The 22,194-nt window shown below is 42.9% G+C and overlaps 1 protein-coding gene across 11 annotated transcripts in view; it reads right to left on the bottom strand.

Moving 5' to 3' along the window:
• The window catches only part of LOC147031272 (KN motif and ankyrin repeat domain-containing protein 1-like), a 122,800-nt gene that overhangs the window by 39,404 nt on the left and 61,202 nt on the right, over positions 1-22,194 (bottom strand). For all 11 annotated transcript variants that reach the window (XR_015052629.1, XM_085860807.1, XM_085860831.1 and 8 more), the window contains 3 exons: positions 10,863-10,935; positions 10,534-10,753; positions 3,541-3,683 (listed from right to left, as the gene is read on the bottom strand). Coding sequence is in view for 10 of the 11 variants with exons in the window: in XM_085860807.1 (XP_085716933.1) it covers positions 3,541-3,683; positions 10,534-10,753; positions 10,863-10,935 (436 nt within the window). In the remaining variant the exon portion in view is untranslated. The remainder of the gene's footprint in view (positions 1-3,540; positions 3,684-10,533; positions 10,754-10,862; positions 10,936-22,194) is intronic.

Below are 22,194 nucleotides of genomic sequence, written 5' to 3'. Positions count from 1 at the left end.
TAAGCAGGTGATTAAGCAGTGATTAAGCACGTGCCAACTCTTAAGGTGGGATTGCTCAAATGGAGCGTCATGGGTTGTGTGGTCGGCTGACCACACAACTGACTGACCACACGCGCCAGGTATTGCGAGGCCGTTCGTCCTCATCTGCTGTCCTTCCTTCTGGCTATCTAATCTTCATCAGGTGTGTGTGTGTGTGTGTGTGTGTGTGTGTGTGTGTGTGTGTGTGTGTGTGTGTGTGTGTGTGTGTGTGTGTGTGTGTGTGTGATGCCGCCTGTCGTAGCATAAGTTAAAATTGTAGGAGATAAAACGAGATAAATCTGCTCTGTGTCTGCTTTTGTAAATTGCTTGCCTTTTGTCACACCCCACAAATTCCTTGCTATCCCTGCCATACATAATAATAAACCCCATTTACTGTGCCACACACACCTTTCCTCGCCTGATTGTAAATAAATGCTTTGTGTAAAAATGTTCCAGGCTAGTTTTCGTCTTTTCCATCATTGGTCCAGCATGGTCCGTATCCTAGCTTAGCCGGGACATTATCTCCCAACAATCTGTTTTCTAGCCGGTAGGTCCTTGGCAGTTACGCTCAGCTACGTCTGATCCGGTAGAGTGATCTGGTTCGAACAAGGCATACCGAGGGCATGTCCCTCAGTAATTAGATCACATGACCATTAGGTAGCCGGTATCCGGTGGACGGAGGACCCTAAGTCATGTGGTTGAGTTATTGGTGTTCACGGTCGATTAGCGACCCGCCACGTCACGGAGTTATCCGTGTGTGATGGCCTACAATTCCGGAGAGTCTGGTGGGAACCCGAGGTAGCATTCCCCCCCGCCCCCCACCCCCGTGGTCTTCTCGTCCCAACCCCGGGTCCGCAACAATATGTTATGTTTGTTTGCTTGATGATGTACCAATTTACCGACCATTTGTCACTGACGCTATAGCTTCCTTAACATTGAACAAATAAGAACATTAGTTATGTCACTGCGCTGGCTCCAATTAGAACACTGTGCATAGAAGGTCGATTACTGCATGGAAAAGTTTAATAATTAATGCAAGAGATATTCCCGCTCAGTTGGCTTTTGCGAATATATCAGAGTTACAAGGATAGTCAGACTCGCCGTATTGCGTATGCTGAAATGTGACATAGGGGTTTTTTCATTTTGTGTTCCTTTGAAACCCAAGATTGACTTGCCAGTACAGATTGTGATAAAGAAGATGGATATAGCTTGAGAGAAATGTACAAGTTGGTTCGAAATGCAATTCAAAGATTATGGCATGGCACGATAGTATCTTCATTGAATGGTCAACGAGTCGAGTTCCCTCTGTTATTCCCAAATCAATACAAGGAAAACAGGAAAGCCAGGGTAGTGCTTGGCACAGCAGGAAGTGTTCAGCACAACAACCACATGAACAAGGTCAAATTATATTCAAGCAAATGGAGACAGCTGAACATTATTCAGTGGAATGCAGCTGAACACTTTTGGCTGGAAAGCAACCAACTATATTCGGCGAGATAGAGCCAAGCGCTATTTGACAGAGAGAAAGAGAGAAAGAGAGAAAGAGAGAAAGAGAGAAAGAGAGAAAGAGAGAAAGAGAGAAAGAGAGAAAGAGAGAAAGAGAGAAAGAGAGAAAGAGAGAAAGAGAGAAAGAGAGAGAGAGAGAGAGAGAGAGAGAGAGAGAGAGAGAGAGAGAGAGAGAGAGAGAGAGAGAGAGAGAGAGAGAGAGAGAGAGAGAGAGAGAGAGAGCGAGAGAGAGAGAGAGCTATTCGGATAAATGTGCTCAAGCACTAGCGGCCGAGTGCGATTCAGCAGACTGAAGCCAAATGCTATTCAGCCGAATGAAGCAAAGTACCTAAATTAATCAGCCTGGCAGAGGTATGCTTCTCCACTGAGTGGCCTTATAGTTTTTAATGAAATATCCTTAACTTCCACTTCAAGTTATAAATTCCCTCCAAGATAACTTGTGCGATTCTTTGTGCAAGTGTTTTCTTCTCTTTGTAAATGTGTGATCCACATGCTCTGAAATTAGAATGTAAATAGCAATTAGTGATTAGGATTATTTCTATCATTCTCCTCTAAACCTACTTTTCCACTTCCCATTCCCCCATCATGCTCCCTTCTTTCTGGCCCACTCTCACACTCATGCTGCCTTTGTGCTCCCTCCCATTTTACATCTGCCCCTCCTTACCAGCATCAAGAGTGAAATTTTGTGCATCATTTCCCTCAGTTTCCCAGGCTCGTGGACGAGCCGTCATACACATAGGTGCAGACAGAGATAGCAGACAACACAGGACTTGAAATCAGACAAACACTACTGTTGTCCTTGGTGGAAATAACTTCCTTAGGCAGTGCCATAGAGTCGTAACGCTTTTCTTTCTGCAGTCAGTCGAGCACTTTAGGATGAAATATCCCTCCCCAAGGAATGCCAACCCACCAGATTCGTTCATGCTATATCCTATAAATGCTGAGCATTAAGCAAGAAGACATCACATACCATTTTAAAAGTCAATGGTACGACTCTGCCAGGGGTCAGAATTCACACCGCTGACTTCCCACACTCAGGGCGGACACTTTAAATATAATGCCACTGAGAAACAACAACACCATTTGGAATGTTTCTTTCAGTGACGTTTTGTAATGGGTTTATAATAATCCACTTTACACCTTTGCGAAATATCTCTCAATGACCACTCCAATCCCATCTACCCCATCCCAGCTCCCAACAGCTCGTATGCCATGATCAGAGAGCTTCAAAAATATTTCTCAGATCTTTCTGTCCAGGTCACTTTTGCATTCCTTGACATTATGTGTCTTACAGAATCCTTATCCACACAGGATGTTCCTGACCCATTTGTCTCCCTCCTTGGCAACTCCGTCCAATGCTTTGACAGACCCAGGTCATGTCCTGGTGGTGCTGTTGCGGTTTATAACTTATCCACAGCCCTTCTCCTTCTCTACCCACCAATCCTATAGGTTATATTTCTGGCTTTGTCGCTCTCCATAAAAACCTTTTGCTTTGATATGTCGTCCACTATACCTCAAGATTCAATGATTCCCATCTATGCAGCTCTTTCTTCAGACAATGATCCTCTGCTCCCTCTCCACCACTTACCCCCTCACTTCTCTTTAAATCTGTAGACACTTCAATTACCACTATTCCAGTTGGCTGGGAGGCATTCCGCAAATTAGTCCATGGTATTGCAGCCAAGGCCTTTCGCAATACAGCTGCCCTTATCGAGTCTGCCTCTGTTTCAATCACTGTACTTCTCTCCAAACGGCAGCCATTATTTTGATAGATTTAGTCTTGCTAATTTTTCCCTCTCGCCTGTCCTGCTCCTCATATGCTCCTCTTGACTCTTCTGATCGTGTCCTGGTGAAAGTGTTTGTCTCCATGGCAGTTGTCAGAGAGTTGCCAAGGCACCACAACATATGGCAGTTCAGCAAGTCAGATTGGTCTGGCGTAAAACTTGCTAAAATAGGATGCAATTTTAATAATCTGCCATTCTGGAAAAACTAGGATCAAAACTTTGAAAAATGCACCTGGCTGGACTTGGTGTTGACATTTCCAAGGCTGAAGATCCGTTGTACAATGCCCGGATCATCATTCCGAGTCGGAGCAGCAAGTGAGGCAAGCATAAGTGCTGTGTAGCCAGCATGGTTTGACTGGTCCACATTGCAGACACCTAGAAGTACAGAAATGCATCCAAATAAAGATGTGGGGGGAAGAGGATTAGTAAAGGTGAGAGTGAAAATAATGCAACAAGCGAAAAATCAATTCGAATCAATACTCCTTTGAAAGAATGCCATTATTAAACAGTACTGTATTCTATTACAAAAATGGAAACTAAATTTAACCCCATGGTCGGCTAGGATTTACTATTATATAGCCCTGCAATCGGCCACTTTGCACGATGCACCAACTACAATACTATTTGATGGTGGTGTTCATTTGTCCATCTGCCTGTGCAGATGTAAATTTTGTGCACGTACACTGTCCTACCAAAAATGTTTTTATTGTAAATGTAGTATTTAGCAAGCCTTCAGGCCTGGTAGGATAGCCTAGAGGTATGCACACTCACCACTGACCTGTACAGCCAGGGTTAGAACCTCTGCCCTGCTATAAACTGTCATCCCGGTGTTTCACAGGTAGGGCGATTCATGAATGGGTGTGCTGTCCTTGGATAGATGTTAAACTCGGTGTCCCATCTGTGAGCAATAGTTGGTAGACGTTAAAGATTCAATGGTGTTCTTCATGGAGAGTAGGCAAGCTATCACCAGCACCCAGAACAAATTCCAAATTCCTACACTATTGATCAAGCAATTATCCTGTATCAGAGTGGCAACTCAAAGATTGTAACCCCGAGCCAATGAAACTGCCTCAGCGGCCAACAGCCTTATGTGCCTTACAGTGTTGGGAGCATAATCAAACAAAGAAGAGGAAGAAGAAGAAGAAGAAGAAGAAGAAGAAGAAGAAGAAGAAGAAGAAGAAGAAGAAGAAGAAGACAATGCAGAGCACAATACAGTACTTGCAAAATCAATTAAACAAATTTGACCTCAAAAATAATTGGTGGTTGAATTCAGTGACGAAATGTGCAACTCCTCTTCAAATTCTAAGTCAATCGGATGAAAATGGAGGATTTTAGAAATACCTCCTTAGTTGTTGACCTTTTGGCCTCTGTTGCCCTCAAAAATAATTGGCTGCTTGAATTCATTGACCTGAAATATAAATCCTCTTCAAATTTCAAGTCAATCAGATGAAAATTGAGGATTTTAGAAATCTCACCGAAGTTGTTGACCTTTGGTCTATGTTTCCCTTATGAGCGCAAAAACAACACGCTTCTTCCTTCTGACAAACCCTACCATGTGGTTAAGTTTTCTGAAGATCAGTTTAAAATTTGTGACCTGTCGACAATAAAGACAAACAGAATAAGAAAATCGACTGACTAATATACTTGAAAAATCTTCGATTTTGCAAGTAACAAACAAACATAACAAAGCCTTGTATGTGACCAGTTATATGCCTTAAAGCCACAATATGCCCCCAAAGACAGGCTACTCTAATATCTGCAAATGATTGAAGTTAGGATTTTGCAAGATTCTACAAATAGTGCATCCTCTAGTATGATATTTTGTAGTCATTGTGGAACAATATTGGCTAATGGCTTCATTCGACAATCATTCACTGCAAGAATAAAAGTCATTTGGAAAGGAATTCTTTATTCGGATTCATAGGGAGTTAGGGGTTGTATGCACCCCCTCCCCCTCCCCCCCCCCTGCAAGCGATCACAAGTAAATGGAGAGCTATTCAGCAAACCAGCGATGAGAAAGCAAAGAGAGAGGTGCAATCCTGTGGGTATTTGCCTTCTTGGAGAGTTCCATAGGTGACCCCTAACAACCAGAGAGGCCCTAAGGCCCTTTAGGAAAAGGCAAAACCCATCTTAGGAATCTATAGCACATAAATGTGAGTTTCCTTTGCACTTCATTTACTAATATGTTAAGACTCTTGGAAAACTTTTTATTAAAATCAATAACTGCATTTGTTTGTTTGGACGATACTCAAAGTATCAGAGAATGGTTTGTTTTATTAATGTCTTAAATATACAAACGTCTGTAAACAAAAACTATGTTATTGCAGGTCTTATCAATTTATTAATGCAACCACATATTTATCTTGTAGACTTTGAGATGCGTTTTCGACTGCGGGTCATTCCTTTCCAACTTATGGATATAACATTGTTACATTTGTGGGGCAGGGAACAATAGATTGAGGCCTGAGATGTTGTGTGTACTCACATTTAGTCTTAGAACTTCTTACCCCGTGTTATGTTTGTTTAGGGTAAGGAGTCAATTTAAAATGTTGCCCACAAGGTAGACTAGAGGTTGTGCTTTGAGAAATATCTCGGGTATGGTGTCTCATCTTTGTTTTCTTTCCACCCTGGAAGTTCCCGAGCGGTTCCCCGTAACCAACAAAGAGGAAGATAATAAACTCCTCCCAACAGCTGTCCATCATTGTGTGGTGGGAAAGATTTGATTTGTTGAAGGCCTCAGAGCAGCGATTGGTGGAAAGTCTAGGGGTGAGGTTTTTTAAAAGCCCCATTCCATGATTGCACCAACAGAAAGGAAGAAGAAGCCGGCAGAGATGAAGGTGGCTGTGTTTCACTCCAGTGGCGCATTTTCCCTCTCTCTCCAGCTGTGGTGCATATCCATCCTGCCAACCATGCTTTGTTTTCAAGCCACCATCCCCTCAGCCCACCGTTTCTTCTCCAACCTGCTACTTTCATCTCTGGCCAGTTTCTCCCACCTGCCACGAGTTCTGTTCTGGTTACCGGCCAGACTCGGTCGTTGGTGTAACCGTAAAGCACTGCCGAGGTCTTATGATTGTGTGAATGTGGAGACTGTGGGTGGTAGATCAATTTCTTGTTGTTTTATTGTTGTGCAAGTTGTTTTCTACCTCGTATCCTTGTGCAATAAAATTATTTATTATTTACGTCATGGTGTTCTTTGAGTTTGCAGCCATTTTGTCAAACAAACAATCAGGATCATTTGGGGTCCCTGGAGGTTTAAAATATTGTAACTTTATTGATACATGGTGCGATATTAGTAGTTTTAGTGTGGTTAGTGTGGTTCACAGGCCTGTGGCAACAACGCGATGTAAACCTTCGGAAAAAAAAAGCACTCCGGCCATCTTTGGGCTTTGGCCCACCGCGAAGCGGTCGTCATCGGGAATGGTTGCGTTCCATGCAGAAGGCTGCTGTCCACATGACAATATCTTACATTCCATTGTTGAGTTTAGTGGGTTTGTACAACTGGCTGCTCAGCCAGATGCATGGATCAAATGTTGATGGTTGATCTCATACTGAGGATGGTTGTTGTCCAGGTCACAAAAGTATTAAGAGGGTAAAGGTAGCCAGTCTCACGATGGCCTAAGCTGAGCTTATATTCCCCATCAGTGGATGCACAATACAATTGCAATGAAAGGAAGAGCCATCATCAAAGGAATAAAATGGTGTGTTAATATTGAAACTTGACAACCACAAGTCAGTTTTCCATGTGGTAACTTTTCTGACACTTCTTGCTTAAAACAGAAAAACGCAAAATTATCACAAGGCTATGACTTCATAGTCTGTCATCAAAGTGAAAATCAAGATGAAGCAAGCTTTTGCCCTGCTACTCTATGTGTAGTTTCGTTGTGACCTCAGCTCACCTTAAGGCACCTGCTTACCGTTTGACAGGTGTACTGCCCCAGCCAAGCTCCCCAGGTTGCCCAAGTTACTATCCAGCAAGTGTACTCGCTAACAGCCAGGGACACATGGCAGTATAAATGAGTTTGTATGGGAACGTGGTATCCCAAGATCAGGGGGTCAGCAGTCCCCATCTCACGAGTTCAATCAAAGATTGGAAAGAGAAAAGAGGTGGGAAAAAAGAAAAGAGGTGAAAAAAGAGAAAAGGAGGTGAAAAAAGAGAAAAGGAGGTGAAAAGGAGAAAGGAGATGAAAAAGAGAAAAGAGGTGAAAAGAGAGGGGAACAAGAGAAAAGAGGGGGAAAAGGAAAAGGAGGGGGAGAGGGAGAGATAGAGACAGAGACAGAGAGAAGAGAGAAAAGAGAAAAGATGGGGAGGAAGAATGGGGGGAGTGGGTGAAAAGGGAGACGGTGGAGGGGGAGATTGACGAGGAGAGAGTGGGGAGATTTGATTCGTCATTTATTACCCTCGCAGAAGGGGAGGGTGTTGCATTTGGGTCCGTTTGTCCGCACATAACTTTCGTGTTTTTCTCTGTAACTATTTATCGGATTGAGATAAAATTTTCTCCGTCATGCAACCACTCATGTGGAATGTTTTAATGATAATTATGACGTCATAGGTCATGTGGTGTGGCAACCATGTTGGAAAAACTTTGGACCTCTGTATCTCTGAAACCGCACCAAGGAAAAAAAATTGAAACTTGGCACATAGCAAGTACTCCTCGTGGGGAATAAGTGTGATTTTTTAAAAGACATCATAGGTGCCTTCGTTATGACATCATAATTGCATATGTAGAACGCTACATTCGATTAGTATGAAGATTTTTGAGGGTCATTTAGGGATAAAATTGTCTACAATTTTTTGATGACATCATTGGTCACGTGATTCAGCAGCAATATTGTTTTTAGTGATGGGGAATCCATGTTTTAAATTTCAACACGATTGGACACATGGTCTGGCAGCCAGAATTATTTAATTTTTTGAGCTGTATTTTTTTTATTTATTTAATAAGGCTCACTTGGCTGTGCCTGGATGGGTTGGAGGGTCGAGGAGGAGCAGCTGAAATGCGAATCCTCTCCAGGTTCCTCCTGATGGCTTCATCTTTGCTTTTTGCTTGTTTGGGTTCCTTCTGATTACTCTAATGCAGGACTGTACCTATTTGGTCTTCCACTTGATTTGAAATTAATATATTTTAATCCAATTCTGAATTCAATTTAATTAAAAAAAAAAAAACCAATGTCACCCCCAGGGTGACCAGTATCTTGCCAAAATGTGAACACGAGTGACTTATTTATTTGATTAAAGTTACTCAAAAAATAAGGGTTTCGTCGACCTTGATGCCTGACCTTTTTGTGACCTTGACCTTTGACATTGACCTTTATATTTTCGTACGGTTAATGGTATCTCTCCAGAACCGTTGTACATGAAATATCAAGAGATTTTGATGAGAACTGAGGAAATAAAATTTTCATGAAAAATTCGTTTTTTCGTCATGAAGTCATCAAATAACGTCATAGCGTCAAACTTTGACAGATCTGGAAAGCACTTATCAAGCGCTTTCATATGAGGTATTACTTGATATGGTATCAAAGATTTCAAAATTTGACCTTGGGGTCAAAAACTTTCGACCTCCAGTGCTAACCATGAAGGTCAAGGCCGATTGCCACCAAAAATTAATCAGCTGAGCGCCAGACCATGACCAGACCATGAACTATATTCCCATGAAGTTTGAAGACGATCCGATCAAAATTACTCAAAAAATAAGGGTTTTGTCGACTCCTGATTTGCGACAAAGTGACCTTGACCTTTGACCTTGACCTTGAAAATTTTATGCGCTGAAAGAGACCTCTATAGGCCTCTGATATGCGAAGTTACAAAAATTTCCAATCATAACTGTGCTCTGCAGAGTGATCGATACGTGATTACAGACAAACAAAAAAAACAAACAAAAAAAACAAAAAAACATACAACATGACGAACATATCTTGCAAAAACTTTGTTTTGGCAAGATAAAAAACATCATGGGTCAGGGTCAGGGACAGGTGTCCGATCAAAGCGGGACGTCTTGGTACCCAGTCATCACTCACAGCTATTATAAAGTGGCAGTTGTAATTATGTCTCATTAATTACATCTTCTTCTTCCTCTTCTTCTTCTTGCATATGACAGCTTAGCTGCTGGGGTAGCTATCATTTATTGGAAGCGTGACTGTCGCTGATGCAGTGCCCCTCTACCAGTACACACTGGTACTCATTTCACTGACCTCGGAAGAATGACAGGCTAAGTTAACCCCCTGGTGTATTAATTCAGCGAGACCCGAGGCTTGAACTCAGGACCCTAGGATCCCAAGCCATCACCCTAACCACGAAGCCAACACCAGGCTACATTAACTACGTAACACACCAGTACACAAAACTACACAAACACCACACAAAACAAGTCCTGGCGTGGATCTGCAATCTCTGATTGCTCTTTTTCTTCTTGTTTTTTTCTCACTGGTCTTGCAACTCTCATATTTTCTGCTGTTTGCCCTCCAACTGCAAAGGTTCATTCATGTTCAAACAACCCACATTGACCCTGCCGTTGTATTCCGTCTGTCCACCAACTTCTACAACTTTAATCCACCTTTCTCTTTGTGTAGAACGTTGTGTTCCTCTGTTTCATCACATCACTCTCCCCCCAGACCGTCCAGGTGGCTGCACGACCACCTCGTGTCAGATCTGATGCCGCCGCCACCTCCGCAATCCCTGTGCCATGTTGACTCCCTCCTTTCCCTGGTTATCTGCAACCATTCTTTTACTTTTAGTGTTGCATCAATACCCCTCCTTCCTCACTTCTCCCATGTACTTTGGGCACTCTCCTCTTCCCTCAATGAAGTTCTGTCACAAGCTTAATTTATGGCTCATCACTTCAAAGTGCTTGCAGCTTTGACAACCCCCACCTTCCTTAGCATGGGGGTTTAAAATAAAGACTCTTTGTTGCCATGTGATAATTGATTTGCTAAAGGTAAAAGAGTCAACTGTCAGATCTCTCATTTTAGAAGGCAGCCCTGATCTGTTTTTCATGCAGCAATCAATTAACCGAGTCTCACCTACAATATCTTGACTCTATACTGCTGCTGGTTTCACATTGCTGAACATCAATTGAACCATTAACGGTGAGAAAATGATACATTTTGTTTTGCAACAAAATTTCGGGAGGGATAAAATTTCATACGAACTACCAAAACTTTGTTTCCTTATCAGGTCATCATCATTTTCATTACTTAAAAAGACAAAGTGAATGTTAAAACAAACCTGTGTCCAGGAGCAAGCCCACGACAGGAAAGTTTGCATACGAGACACTATAATGCAGGGCAGTGTTGCCACTGGCATCGACTTGATTGACGAGGCGTGCCAACAGCAGAGGAGAAATCTGGCGTGCAGCTCCTAGCATAGTTGCCACATCCTGCAGCCTTGCCCTTGGTTGGCCTGTAATTCCAAACCATTCACTGTGCAATGATGCAAGAGCTGCATGCTACGAAAGCAAGGGAAAGATGGAATGTTACTATAAAAATGAAATGCAGTGAGCAACTTCAAAGCAAAGCGTAAGTAACAATATAAATTATCCTTCTGAAAAGCATCACCTCTTCGGTGAGATTTCTTTCATGGTTCTTCACAAGCACCAAACCAGCGGATGCGATTTTCTCGTAAAGTTCACTGAAGAACAAATGAAGCAAAGAACAAAGTATTTAATTTTAGTTTGGAGTTGGCAGAATCCATATAAGGGAAACGACGGGGATGCATTGTGACATGGAATGTACATCATCACCAGCTATTCTTGGCCAGTGAAAGAAATCCCAACACATATTGTCATTACATCATAACAATATTAAGTAGCAATGTGTTGGCACTGAATCTCATTAAAAAAAAAATATATTGGCACTTCATATCATTCAGCAAGAACAGCTGCTGCACAGGCATGTCAATGCACCTCATGTCCCAATGCAGCAGAGCCCCCCCCACCCCCCCACAACTGATAAGTAACAAAAACAGCAGCACAATAAACTAAAGCACAAACAATTTATTAAAGTTCGGTCAAAAATTTATGAACACTTGGAAATCAAACATTTTGAGACAGAATAGCGTGACAAGCATATCTACAGGCCAATTCTGCCGTGATATGAAAGACCCTTACAGAGGGGTGACAAAAGTGTGCAAGAGAGCATGAGAATTCAGGACAAACTCTTATCATTGCCTTGGCAACCTTAATACCTCAACATAAGTGTTGATCAACATAAGTTGAGAAATTGTGGTTTGTTGTGTTGTGTTTTGTGTTGTGTGACCTCAACGACGATCAACATAAGTGTTGTGGTTTATTCAGAAATTAGTGAAAAAAAAAACCTAAAAGGTTTTGCAGATCTCATCTTGGAAGATTGAAGAAAGAGAGTCGGGGGCGGATTAGGATGGTAGGGGAGGGGTTGAGGGCTCTTTCCCTGAAAAAAAGTATTTTTTGAAGATATCTTTTGTTTCATCTTCGCTCCAATATCATAAAATCATTACAGGTCGTGACCAAGGCAGTAAACAGTACTGTTGAACCCGATATCTATGAGAAAACGTTTTGGCAATGTTATCAAGACTCCAACACCTTCAACTCCTTTTGCTAATAATTTGCTAGTATTGCTCATCACTAATCAGTTATATCTTAATAATATTTATCAACAGCCTCTAATCTTGACTCTTGGCATAATTTCTTATCAATATTTCAATATTGATGTGGCATACTGCTCTGTCATTCTTGAATTAAAGAAGAACAAAAAAAAACGATTTTCACATCATCCACCCCCCCCGCCCCACCCGCTCCCAATTGAAAATTACAACACTAACAGCTTCACTCACACACGCCGGTATTTCGATGTTCAACTTTGCTCTCTACAGATTTTCTCACTTGGCTGCACTTGCATAATCCCAGGTTAAAAAAAAAAAATATATATATATATATATAAAATAAAAATAAATAAATATATGTATGTATGCTCATATATTGTCTGCCTGCCAAGGGCCAAAAAGAGGCTTAAAAAAAGTTTATGGCATTGCTTGTTATGCTTAAAATGTTCCTCGGAGCTGGATTGTTGCATTTAAGGTCATTTCGGGGTCAAAGGTCATTGGGTACATTTCTACATAGAATTTTCAAGTCATTCACTTTCTGCACCACAGGAAGCCTTTATGAGATCTTTAATGTTTTAACCTCATGAAATCATATTTTCAGAGATGTTTTTATTTGAAAACACTTTCAGAAATAGGATGTCATAATTTCTCAAAGGCAATGGTAGGATGAATGCCTGATCATTACATCATCATAAATATTGCCAATCCTGTAGTGTTATCAATTAAATAAGTGGGCAGACTTGAAAAAAAAATGTGGTCAGATACTTAAACGATACCATTACAAATCAAATCAGCACGATTTGTAAATTAGAATTAAAAAAAAAATTGCCAAATTTTGATTGATAATGGTTTTTCCAGAGACAAAAATCAAAGTACTGAAAGTTCTGAATGTAATCATAATTTCTAAAAGTTCTGAAGAAAATCTTGAAATGCAGTACATCACATAGGAGTGGGGGATACATATTGTATGCTTCATATAAATTGTAAGCAATAACGAACAGTGCTTCTCCATTGTCTTGGTTGACTCACCTGCATTTATAAATATATTTATATATATTTTTTAATTGTTTCTTCATTTATTTATATTTTCATTTACGGACGCTTTCTGAGGATTCTGCGATTTTCCCCGGTGTATCTGCTTCAATGTCTATCGGCACACAAAATTTCAGCTATTTCACCAGAAAGGTCCCGAACATTAACATGTCAGTCAGTTAGTGAGTGAGTCGGTGAGTGGTTAAAATATAGCTTTATAAAAAAAACAGCAATTCGTATTTGTTCTATTTCAGGCAATGTTTGAAGCATTGTTTTGAAAAAAACATGGGGGACAATTCAGTTGCAGCGCTAAAAAGAAAATCCAACCATTTGTCAACATCTTATGGACATTGTATCCTTTGTCAAGTTTTAGAAAAAGAAACACTGCGGCTTCCTTCCAAGGAGGGTAAACAGAGAGTTAGAAGGTGTGCACTGGAAAGGAGAAAATGGAAGATATTATGCAAATGTCTCGCTTTTAGACAGACTCGATGTTGTACCTGATTCTGAATGGAAGAGCGACGGAATACAATGGCACAAAACATGCTACAGTTCTTTCACATCTTCTGCACATATTGAGCGACTCAAGAAAAAAGACTTGACAAGTCTTCTACAAATACAGAGGAAGATGACAGCCAGCCAATTGCTTCACGTCGACTGTCTTCCACACCTATTGACTGGGAAAATGCATATTTGCCAATCAGATGAACGGCAATATGTGCAATGTGTTGGGACATGAGAGAAATCAGAAAAATATTGACATATGCAAAGTCAGATCATGTTATGAGACTGAGACTCTCTGGCATCAATGATCTCATAGCTGTGGAAGGAAAGTATTGTTTAAAGTGCCTTATCAAATTTGAACGGAGGTCAGAAAAGCAGCCCAAATCCGAAGTATCCACTAACGACGAAGCCTTGACAGAGTTGCGCACAAGACTTGAAGCTGGGCTAGCATGTGGCCATGTATACGATAGGAACAGCGTATGGGCACGATACATCAAGATTATTGAAGAATAGAATAGTACCCCCAAGTATCTTACCAGGAGACAATCTTTCCATGATGACAATCGGAAGTGTCTGGGCCACAAGACAAATTTTGTTTGTTCTCTAGACCCCAAAGCAGCTTCATTGATGTATCCTGGCATCGTCAGATCTTGTCATGTTGAAGACGTTGGCACGAGCCTCCATGTTTTCCAATTCAGGGACCGACTCTTCTGAAGAATTGTCTGGAGAAACAAGTATGCTCAAAAACATGGTTTATGTAGTTCTGAAGTTGAGGGCTGATCTCCAAGATACATCTGGGCATAACGAATATTGGAAAGGCTTAGACATGGAACACATTGCAAGGGTTATTCCTGACCGTTTGTATGTGTACCAAAACCAATACCAGCGACTTGCTGTAATGTGTCATGATACTAATGTCCTTCTCCTACTGCTCTGCCATCTTGGATGGCCTTTATGTGCAAGTGTGCATTGTTGTAGAGAAGGCAAAACAAAGAAAATGTTTCCCAGTGCATTTGATAGTCACCAAACTTGATGGGGTTCTTTTGGCCAATTTGCTTGGATTCCATGCCTTCACCGATTGTGATACCATCTGGTCCTTCATAGGGTTCTCCAAGAAGTCATGTTGGAAGGTGCATCAGAAATATCCTGCAGTTATAGAAGGTATCGGTCAGGATGGTGACATCTCAGGTCCAGAACAATTTGTGTGCAAGCTGTATGGTGGTGAAGAACTGAAAAATCCAAGTGTGGATGAACTGAGGTACACTGAATTCAGCAAGGCCAGGAAAGAGTTGGAGTGGCATCCACCAACGAGAGATTCCCGAGCGCTTCACTTGGCAAGATCGAACTACCAGGCAAAGATATGGCTGCTGGCAGACAGAGCGGAAATGAAAGTTGGATCTGCAACTGAGATGAATGGATGGAAAGAAGGACAGAAAGGTCTTGAAGTTGTTTGGATGAGATTGCCAGCAATCCCAAAGGCATGCATCAAATTAACATCCTGTGGATGTAAAACCAAATGCAGCACAGCGAGATGCAGGTGTTATCATGCAAGCCAGATTTGCATGTACCTGTGTGTGTGTGATGTACCAGATGGATGCACAAATACAATGACCTCAGAGGCTGCTGCAGATTGAGAGTTTATTCGATGATGACTGATGGATTATCTTCATAATTTATAACTGAGTATGCACTGGTACTGTGAAAATACACAAGTGCTATTTTGAAAATAAAAAATCATGGGTATGAAAAGTTGAAACACATAATTTCTAAAAACCATCTAAAATTATTTTGTATATTTTTTTATTCTTGATATTAAGTAAAACGAAAGAAACAGAGTCATTTTAAAAACAAAAATTCAAGCAATCACTAGTTTTCAGTGAAATATCTGATATTTGACATTTCACCATTGGGCTGTGACCTTTGACCCAAATTTGTTTCTGTTTCTTTAAAAATAAACAAAATACCTTTTATAGACATCTACCTATGACGTAGGACAGTTTTAAGCTGATTTATGTGGTTAAATCTGCACTGATATGACTGACTTCTAAAATAAGCCCTCTGGGTGACCTTTGACCTCTGAATGACCTTTTACGTAAAATCCAGCACGGTGATGATCCTCATACCCCAAGGGACGTTTTAAGCATGAATGCCAGCTATTCATACAAAATGCCATCAAATTTCTTGTTTTGGGCCCTTGGCAGGCAGACAAGTAGCCCCAAGTGTACTTGGCAGAGCTTGCATCATGGCTCGTCCCCTGGTGAATCTTTCTATCTTTCCAGCTCATTCCGATGGTCCTTCAGGAACTCACTATCACTCTGCCAGGCATGCTTATATATGTACGCTGGCTTTCATCTTTCCAATTCAACTCCAATGCCATCAACCAGTGAATTTTGCTTCTGGCTTTCCCCCCTTTTTCATCATCACCATCAAGCAATGCTTTTGACCATCACTCCAAGCATGCCAAACAGTGCTCTGCCTTCACATCAACACCACAGAAGTCTGAGGCTGTGTTACTTGGAACCAGCTCATGATTCTCCTTGCAGTGCTGCCTCTCCTGCTATCTTCCCCACCTGGTTCAACGACACCATTTTCCACTCACAGGACACTGTTGACCACATCATGGTGGTCTGTCCCATAATCTGTGGTCAAAATAATGCCATACGTATAACAGACGGCTCTTCCAGCAATACCTCCCCATTGTAATTTGTTTGAGGTGGACAGATTGAGCTGCACACTCCCGAGTACTTCTGTGCCCTCCCTGAATTAACTTTTCCCAGGCAAAATAACATTCCTTTCCTGTAGTAATTCTCTGTAGAGTACTGTAGTATATGAGAGTACAAGTCTCATATGCTGAAGTTCTAAATGTAGAATTTTTGTTTGGGTTGCGTTTTGAATTTGGCCGGGGCTCTTTCCGTGCAACCCAGTCCTGGCAACCATTGACAAAGGGACTGGTGGGGCACCCTGCCGGCAATTTTGATTTCCCTTTCCGGTATTCTTTTGTGCCCCAAGGCTCCCTCTTTTTATTTGTTTGTCGCAATTCAATCAAATGAACCACCCTAGTTTGTTGTTGGCCGGAAAGAAAATATCCACTGTGATCGGTGACAAAAATGCCGGACCACATCTACTGGACACTTTAGTGGATGGTGCCACTTGGCTGCTTGACCCTGGCATATGGCAGGACTATATAGCTTGCATGGTCAGCTGCTAGTGAACAGGCAAGGTACTGCATGGTGATCATGGCAGCCCCTCCAAGCCTCACTCTCACCTCTCTCAAAAACTCCCCCCCTCACCTTTCTCCCACCATTCATCCCCCTCACTCATCCTTCCCAAAGTTGCCCCTGCTCCCATCCACGAAGCTGCCTCCTTCCACTGCCCTCTCACCTCCATCTCTTCACTTCACCTCCTCAAATTCTCAACTGCCTTCTTCCCCCTCTCTTGTCTCCCCTCTCCCCCAGCACCACAGAGCCTTTTCTCCTCATTCGGTCCCCTCCCCTAGCTATTCTGCAATCACCCACACTCTTTCAACAACACTCCTTACCTCCCCTCACATCCCTTGTCCGACTCTCCCCTCCCCCCATCCCCTGCACCCAAAGCCTCCTCCCCTACCTCTTCATTAAAAGTATGGACCTCAAATATCCGGGGCCTTCGCTCAAACCTTTCAAATCTTTCCATACAGGTTGCCACTGACAAACCAGACATAATCTGCCTAACAGAAACTTTCCTCCCCCAAGACGTGTGTGACTCCCAAGTATCTCTCCCCGGTTACTCACTCCTCCGGTTTGACAGACCTGAGCCTCGCCGTGGTGGAGGAGTTGCTCTCTTCATCAAAGACTCTATTACTCACTCTCCATGCACTGCCCTCATGCCCCCACACCCCCAGGAATACCTCTGGCTACGGCTACCCCTCCACTCCCACCTCATGTTTATATGTGTACTGTACCGTCCACCAAACAGTGATGACTCCATCTCCACCTCACGATCTGAAAACATGGACCAACTTCGATGTTCTCATCCAAACTCTCTCTTCCTCATATGTGGCAACTTCAATTGTCATCATGCCAGTTGGCTTGGTGTGGGTACCTCTCTCACCTGTCATGGCACCTCAGCAAAAGCTTTCTGCGACTCATTAGGACTGACTCAATCGGTCAACTTCCCGACCCAGATCTCAACCAATGGTACTCCATCTCTTCTGGATCTGATTTTGACAAATTTCCCTGACAATATCTGCTGCTCTTCCTCCGCTCCTATCGGTTCTTCTGACCACGTCCTTGTCAAAGTGGACATCTCTCCGGCTGTTATCAGAGAACCATCTCACCGTCGTCGAGTCTGGCATTTCACTCAAGCTGACGGGCAGGGTCTCCAAGTAGCCCTCAAACTTATAGACTGGTCTATCGCTACTTTTTCCAACATCAACTCATGCTGGGAATTCTTTCAAAGAAACTTGTTCTCCCTCATGCACAGATTTATCCCCTCTCGTGTTCAGTTGTCCTACCTTTCCTCCCGCCCTTGGTTCACTGAAGCTTGTGGTGAGGCAATTGTCCTGAAACAACTTGCCTTTGCCTCATGGAAAGCAAACCCAACTGAGGGCAATCTCAGTTCCTTCCATAAAGCTTGGAACAAGTGTGTATCTACCCTCAGGAGAGCCAGAAAACAACATCTTTCTCATCTCAAGTCTGAACTCGAAAAACCTTTCTCCCTCCTCAAAATTCTGGTGGTCTCCAATCAAATCTGTTTCTGGTGTTTGTTCCCCCTCCATCCCCTCCCTTACCTCAAATGGCAGCACTGCTGATACCGCACGTGAAAAAGCTGAATGCCTAAACTCGGTGTTTGCAGCTAAATCTTGTGTCCAAAACCCATCACTTTCTCTACCCACCTTACCCAGTCGCACCCAACTGTCCCTTGACTCTGTGTCCTTTTCTCCTGACAAGGTGGAGAGCTTGCTGTCAAACCTCGACTCAGATTCTGCAACCGGTCCAGACGGCATCAGCCCACGTGTCCTCAAAGCCTGCTCTTCTGCTCTTGCCCACCCTCTCTGTTCTATTCACCCTCTCATTTGCTCAAGGCCATCTGCCATCTGCTTGGAAATCAGCAAACATTACTGCCCTGCATAAAAAGGTGCTCAACAGATCCCTGCAATTACAGACCAATCAGCCTTCTCCCAATCATCAGCAAGGTTATGGAATACATCATCGCTTCAGACATCAAATCCTTCCTCTTCTCCAATGGCTTGATTTCTGATCATCAATTTGGTTTCAAACCAGGTCACTCTACCCTGGATATGCTGCTTCTGCTCTCCCAACAATGGATGTAGGTCCTCAATGCCAGACAGGAAATCCGAGCCATATCCCTGGACATATCACATGCTTTTGACACAGTCTGGCACCCTGCCCTGCTCACCAAACTCTCTTCCTATGGTATCCAAGGCCATCTCCACTCATGGCTCACAGACTTCCTCTCCTGTCGCAGTCACCGTGTGGCCCTAAATGGAGTTCTTTCATTCCCCCTTCCTGTCCAGGCTGGAGTTCCTCAAGGTAGCGTTCTGCGTCCTGTTCGTTTTCTGGTTTTCATCAATGATCTCTCCGACTCTCTGGATAATCCTCTATATCTCTTTGCTGATGACTCCACCCTCTGCCGTACCATCGGTCATCCCTCAGACCGGCAAGCAGCAGCTTCTTCGCTCATTGCTGATTTGGATAAAATCACAAACTGGTCCAACACGTGGAACATGTCTTTCAATCCGGACAAATCTCACACTCTCACGATGTCTCTTCGAAAGGACCGTTTAGAAACCCCCCCCCCCATCCACTTTCTCAACAATTCTCTGGAAGAAGTCCTTTCTTTCAAGCTTTTGGGTCTCACTATCGGCCATGACCTTTCTTGGGAAAGCCACATTTCAAACCTCGCCTCCAAAGCCAGTCGCCGACTGGGAATCCTCCGTCATGCAAAGTCGTTCCTCGGCCCACTTGAGCTCCTGACCACTTACAAAGCTTTTGTCCGCAGCCTGAAGGAGTACTGCTTTCCCCTCTGGGCTGGTGCTCCTGCCTCCCACCTTTCTCGGCTTCGCGCTGTAGAAACCAAGGCATTTCGGATCATTGGCATCTCCCGCAATGAGGCTGAGTCTTTGGGCCTCTCACTCAATCACCACAGGTTGGTCGGTGGTCTTTCTGTCTTCTACCGTCTCCTCTCCAGTCTCACCCCCCCTGCTCTCTCTGCAATTTGTCCTCACCACATTTCCGCAGGGCGCTCAAGGTCCGCCAACAACCCCCTTCTGGTAAAACTACCAAAATCACGAATCACTGCTCACCTTCACTCTTTCATTCCTCTTTTTTTCCTGCCTTTGGAATAAACTCCCACACTGTCTTCAATCCCATTCTTCCCTCCAGGCCTTCAAAACAGCTGTTCACCAACACCTCTTATCATCCCCCATCCAAATCCTCGATCTTTTCTACCCCCGATAATCCACCCAAGCCCACCTCCTTCAAATTCCCTGCTTTCCTTCCTGAACATCCCTGTAATGTCCATCTTGTATACCCCATGTTCCGAATCCCATCCCTCTCCCTTCCACAGATCTCCCCATGTGTCTGTTCCCCACTGTTTTGTCCTTCCCTCTCCTACCCCTCTTATCTCAAGCCCCCCTAGCTGTGCGTTGTGTGTTGGCTCTCATACGAACCTCGACAAGGTATACAAAACAAAAAAAATAAAGCAATGTCACCCGCAGGGTGACCCGTATCTTGCCAAAAGGTGACCACGTGTGACTTCTTTGAGGTCACACTGAGGTGAACAGAGCTGCTATCCACCAGGAACGACTCCCTTGAGGAATATCTGCCTACGAGAGATTCCGATGAGAATCGTTCTACAGAGTGACCATGAAAAATATGTGTTTGCCTCATAACATCACCAAATGACGTCATAATGTCTCAAGCTTGACATATCTAGAAAGTACTCATCGAGGTGTTCAATTTGAGGTACGACACGATATGGTTCCTAAAACTTGAAAATTTGACCCTGGGGTCAAATATGTTTGACCTCAGGCACTAACCATGAAGATCAAGGCCAATCGCCACCAAAAACTAATCAGCTGAGTGCCAGACCATATAATACATTCCCATAAAGTTTGGAGACGATTTGATTAAAATTACTCAAAAAATAAGGGTTTCGTCGACTCCCCTGATTTGCGACAAAGTGACCTTGACCTTCAAAATTTTATGCGCTGAAAGGGACCTCTATTAGGCCTCTGATATGCGAAGTTACAAAAATTTCCAATGATAACTGTGCTCTGCAGAGTGATTTATACGTGATTTCAGACAAAAATAAAAATAAAAAAAACATGAAGGTCAAGGCCAATCGCCACCAAAAATTAATCAGCTGAGCGCCAAACCATGAACTATATTCCCATGAAGTATGAAGACGATCCGATCAAAATTACTCAAAAAATAAGGGTTTCGTCGACTCCCCTGATTTGCGACAGTGACCTTGACCTTCAAAATTTTGTGCGCTGAAAGGGACCTCGACAGGCCTCTGATATGCGAAGTTACAAAAATTTCCAATGATAACTGTGCTCTGCAGAATTTTTTATACGTCATTACAGACAAACAAAAAAATAAAAATAAAAAAATTAAAAAAAACATACAAGCTGACTAACATATCTTGCAAAAACTTCGTTTTGGCAAGATAAAAATCCCCAATAATGTACCCTTGCTACTGGCTCCCAGAACTCTGCTTGCAATTGCCACTGCCAAAAAAATCCTCAGACAAGTCATGCTCCAAATGTGACACCTCCAGTGTCAAGCCAAGCCAAGTGGCAGCACAGCCACCTGTCTGTACGTTAGACAGACTGGCATCAAATGTGTGTTGACCTGCGTTGCAGTTAAGTAAGCAAAGAGTGCCCAGTCAATAAACACCTGTCTTACTGACTGTCTTGCATGAGCTAGGATTGCTTTAGTGTCAGATTTAAAATTCTTTATAAGACTGTAAGCCTGAGGGTGATAAGGGGTAGTTTGAAACTTGTTGGAGACAGATTTTGCCACAGTTCTTGCAAGAGTTCAGCTTCAAAATGCCTCCCTTAGTTCAGATAGAAGTTTTAACACTGCTTTTGTCGACAGCCAATCAGAAATGCCTGAGCTATGTAGCAGTGCCCTTATTTGGCAAAGCCTGTGCTTTTGGCCATTTCGCAAAATAGTCCACATTGAGTAGGATATAATGGTTTACTCCTTTTTTGTGGTATAGAACTGACCCAGTATATATCGGTACACAGACTACAAAAGCCTCCATACCTGCAAGGGCAATATGGACCTGATGGATCCACAGGATAGGGAATGGGATTCGACTTGGCACACTCTGCACATACCCACAAATTTCCATGTCAGAGTGCATTCTGAGCCAAAATACCCAACTATAAAGCCTGTCCACTGGTTGATTCTGTTCCCTACTATGGGACAGTCACAGCCTTAACTAAATATTTTACCACTGAATATGTGTGGCAGGAATATTCACTACTTGTCCTGGCACTATATTTCGATCAAGTCATTCACCAACCTTAGTCTCAGACCAAATGCAACATACAAAGCAGGCAGAAGCTGCATTCAGGCAGTGAGCAATCCTTCACCACACTGTCACGCAGCTCTCAGCCAGACAGATTTAGTGCCCAAACACACACACAGGGTTTCTCCGGACTCCAGCACTGCTAACAACAAAAGTGGCTGCCCGGCAAAATTTCCCAGAGTCTCTCCTTCATGCCTTGTTCTGGCTTGAAATACTTTCTTCACAGTTTCCTTCCAG

Source organism: Eptatretus burgeri, chromosome 2, assembly GCF_056783735.1.
Source record: "Eptatretus burgeri isolate ZD-2024b chromosome 2, Ebu_testis_v1, whole genome shotgun sequence".
Taxonomy (NCBI): Eukaryota; Metazoa; Chordata; class Myxini; order Myxiniformes; family Myxinidae; genus Eptatretus; species Eptatretus burgeri.
This window is presented reverse-complemented; position numbering and strand designations above follow the sequence as displayed.